The sequence below is a fragment of the Myzus persicae genome, unplaced genomic scaffold (assembly GCF_001856785.1).
Source record: "Myzus persicae strain clone G006 unplaced genomic scaffold, MPER_G0061.0, whole genome shotgun sequence".
In the NCBI taxonomy this organism is placed as follows: domain Eukaryota; kingdom Metazoa; phylum Arthropoda; class Insecta; order Hemiptera; family Aphididae; genus Myzus; species Myzus persicae.
In genome coordinates, this window is record NW_019103913.1 from 31,631 (window position 1) to 35,969 (window position 4,339).

Here is a 4,339-nt window from a genome sequence, read left to right on the forward strand (position 1 = left end):
CCAACTAAGCAAATAAAACTAACCTTACTATACATTATATAACGAACCTGTATAAATTATTTTTTAAATATTTGTGAATACTGATTACTAGTCATGAATTTGAGTACCTATATATATTTGTATTTTATTAATTTAATTATAATATACGAGGTATTCAGATATGGCTTTAAGGTTGAATGAAGGAATGAGAAATGTATATGTTTTACAATTATGTGTAAATCTAATTGTATGTGGGTATAAATATGTTTTAGTTTCCATGATTTAAAATTGTACCTGCATATAGTTGGTAATATTTGAAGCTGTCATTTTTATTTTATCTGTATGATATTATTATATTTATATAATTTAAAAATAAATGTGTTATGTGGCTCATAGCTTAAGTTCATTTTATAAACTATAATATTTCATACTTTCAGACTTCAGTTATATTAATTCTTAAATATTAAGTTTCAAATAAATAAAAACGTATATTATCCATATTAAAAGATTAGATATTTGTATATTATTCATAAATTCATAAACATTCAACAAGTATAAGCTAAAGTATTAAAATCATAATAAATTGTAACAAGCAATACATACTTTTAAAGAAATATAAATAATAAGTTATAACAAAATACCTAGTACGTGGCGCAGTAGCTTGTGAAGTCGATGGTGACATAGGTACTATAGGTGCATGGTATAATTTTATATGTTTTTCCTTAATGTATCATTAATCGCTTTAGCAACATAACTAATATTTGTGAAATTCAGTCCAGTAACATTTATTCGTCCACCTTTTACCATATAAATATGATGGAAATATCTCAAGTATTCCACTTGACAATCTGAAATATTAAACACTTAGATTAGTATGCACTGTACGATTATTTCAATTGTATACAGTTTTAACTTGTTTATCTCCAGCTTCTAATTTTTATATTCTACTCAATTTATTTACCTGTCAATAGCAATAATATAAACATCCCTTTTTGATCTGTTATATGGTTCCACTTTCCAGGAGCACCTTCATCCTCGAGAGCTTTTCGGAAAGCTTTTCTTACTTCAATGATTCGAACAACCATAGCTTTGAAACTGCATGACCTATTCAAACAAAAATATTTAAATTTTTAACAATCCAATTTGATTAAGATGATGTTCATTAATTTACCATTCTTCATATAATTCAGGATTGGATAATATTTGAAAAACTGTCTTAGCACCGTGGTTTGGAGGATTTGAGTAAAGACATCTAACGATTCTCTCAAAGTGGATCTTGAGGCTATCACTGTTAAACCCAGACTTCAGTACAACCATCAAGTTGCCAACTCGTTCATCTAATAGAAAATTAATATAATTAGTTTTTAGTACATGCGTTGCCGATTTAGTTATCTACTATTTTTAACTCACTATACATAGTGAACGTCTTGGAAAATGATTGTGCACATAGAAATTCGAACCCTTCACTATGGAAATAACGTATCGGCCAGGCGTCTTCTTCAATATCTCCAGACGCCATTCCTTGATACGCAATGTCGAAGAACGGTATTAATTTACGTTCCTGAAGAATTAAGTAAATACATTCATAATATAATGATTAATTTTGAAGTGCCCAAGTAGGTAGTATTAAGAATACCGGTAACTTACTTTCATAATTTCAGCAACGATTCTCCATTGTTCTTTAGTTAGATCAAAACCAGTTGGATTATGACCACATGCGTGCAATAATACGACTGAATCAACAGAAGCATTAGAAATATCATCACAAAGTCCATCAAAATCAATTGCTTTAGTTTCCCTATTCAAGTAACGATATTCAAATGTATTTTGAAATCCACTAAACGCAAATATGGTTCCATGTATTTCTGAAAAGTATTCATAGTGAAAATCAAAAACTAAAAGTTGCAAGTATGTAGGTATTTTACATCTTGTAGGTAGGAACTTTCCTCGTAAATTAGTGTTTATTACGACAGGATATAATGTATGCCAATAACTACTAAGATTTTAAGCTATACTTCATCTAATACTAATCCACTTCAATAGTACATTTTTTTTAATTTCAAACATAGTTTTATAATTAATAGGTTGGTCCTTAATAGTTAATTTATACAAATATACTATAAAATTGTTATGAAAATATTAAAACGAAACTTTTACAAAACTCAAAATATTTTAAGACTTTAACTCTTAACATTCTAAAGAAAGGTAGTACCTATAATAGTTCCATGCGCTTATATTTGATTTTTTACCTCATGATTTAGAACGAGTAATAAAACCTCTTAACTATTTCCTATGTGTAAGCTGAGCAAAAGAAAACTTGTAGCTATAATTATTGAAATCAAAATTAAACTGTTCGATCCCATTACCTAATAATACATTCCTCAGTCATCACAACTTTTTTTTGTACGAAACAAACCAAAAACAACCCAAAAGCTACTTAAAATTAACACACCACCCACCCTAACTTTTCTACCTATAATTTGTAATGAACACAAGTATGTACTTATATTAGACACCATTACTATAAAAAATATAAGGTTACCATGGACAATTTTAACCATATATTGAGATGACAAAATATAATATAAAATTAAAATGTAACCATATTTTAACCTATAATGGTTAATTAGTATGTTAAAATGTAAATGTATTAATCATTCATAAACATTTTATGAATACTAACAAGTAACAGTGAAGTTACAGAAAAATGAATAATAAAAAAATTTGGAACTATATAAAAATCTACAAAGTATTGGGAGAGATGACTTGATATGCTAAAAAATATAATTAACAATGATTTTAAGTACAAAAATACCAACCATATGATGGATCAGGATAATAAACAGTTGTGCAATTCATATGCCTCGATAAGAATTCAGCTCCAATTTTCAAAGCTCCGGCTCCACCAATAGATTGAACCCCAAATATCTACATAAAATGTAAAATTCAAAATTTTATTTACCTACAGGTAAATTGATGAAAAATTAAAATCCTATATTATTTGGGTTTTCTCGTTCATGCTAATTAATTTGTACAATTATTATACTAGGCAAATGCCAATGACGTTAATGTTACCATAGTCCATAATGCGTTAATATCATAATAATAATTAATAATTATATTTTACGCCCTTACCTTTCCTTCTTGCCATAGTGGATCAATATCACCTAACAATAAACGGCTTGCTGATTTTGTAAAACCTTCAATTCCGGCAGGTGATAAGTAATCATGACTCGAAGTGTCATTTACTACCATGTTTTCTGCTCTCTTAACCACGGGTAATAAATATTGACTAGTATCTTCTAATCTAAAAGCTATAACAATAGGTAATAATTACAACAAACATATTATAATTATGAATTGGTTATAAAAAATCTCTTTTACACAGTATTTTCTTCCAGGTGACTATATATGCAACTTATATGAAACTAAAATTCTAAAATAATGTATTATTAATATAGGAATAGTTAATGACAATTTTTCGAGCCCAGAAAAAATGAGTGAAGTAATTATAAACATATCAATTATATTATACATTTAGTTTAATAAGTTAAGTATTACAAAGTTACGTATTCTTTGATATCATTTGATACATCATTATGGTATAATACGAATCGATACCTATTACATAAGGACATAATTTATTGTATTTGAATAATAATAATCATTATGATATTTTGAATATGACAAAACGCTAATTCACAAAAGAATAGTGACGACTCGAAAAACTTAATTTTTCAGGTCTGTAATTTTAAAACGTTTAATAATATTTTTTTAATTTAAATTGTTTTATTCTGTATATAAAATATACAATGAGCATTTGAAATATTTTTTGAGTGTTTACTATATATTATTCTTATATGTTATTATAATATGTTTCTTATATGAGTTAAATATACGTTGCATATTACTTACTTCCAAAGACAAGGTCTACTTTTACAGGAGAAATGTCGTTATGGAATGCAGTATCAGCTTCAATATATCCATTACGGCCTACTACCGGAACATTATTGAATTGAACCATAATTGTAGCAGTACAATATGAATATAAAATATATTGGTACTCTTATTATTTACTATTAATAGTATTATTTATTAAAACTGTGAATTCAGTTGTAATAGTAATATATTGATTTACACGGATCGAATAATGATAATATATAGCCTATATGGGTATAACTGACCGTATTGAATCGATTAGAGAATGGATGTTTGACGACATCTATTGGGGGTTTATATATGCGTATACAAACCGTTAATGCTATACGTATTCACCGATATAGGTGGGCAGTAGGTACCAATAAATATTATAACATAGATTGGGCGATTAATTTATACAATATTACATCAAGTGTCCGTA

General features: G+C 27.3%; 1 protein-coding gene across 1 annotated transcript; it reads right to left on the minus strand.

Moving 5' to 3' along the window:
* Positions 1-549: 549 nt before the first annotated feature.
* Positions 550-4,213, minus strand: LOC111036240 (aspartate aminotransferase, cytoplasmic-like). The gene is made up of 8 exons (XM_022318204.1): positions 3,895-4,213; positions 3,115-3,293; positions 2,799-2,907; positions 1,627-1,844; positions 1,390-1,540; positions 1,151-1,316; positions 941-1,083; positions 550-827 (listed from the first exon to the last, which is right to left on the minus strand). Exons 1-8 carry the CDS (start codon positions 4,001-4,003, stop codon positions 688-690), a joined length of 1,215 nt encoding a protein of 404 aa, XP_022173896.1. The 5' UTR covers positions 4,004-4,213; the 3' UTR covers positions 550-687.
* Positions 4,214-4,339: the final 126 nt, after the last annotated feature.

Bases quoted from the DNA above. Each gene is read 5' to 3' on its own strand.
- LOC111036240 (XM_022318204.1), bottom strand. From the start codon at position 4,003: ATGGTTCAATTCAATAATGTTCCGGTAGTAGGCCGTAATGGATATATT. The intron at 3,294-3,894 runs GTAAGTAATATG...CTATTGTTATAG, and splicing joins AGTAGACCTTGTCTTTGGAA to CTTTTAGATTAGAAGATACT. The intron at 1,317-1,389 runs GTGAGTTAAAAA...ATTTTCTATTAG, and splicing joins CAAGACGTTCACTATGTATA to ATGAACGAGTTGGCAACTTG.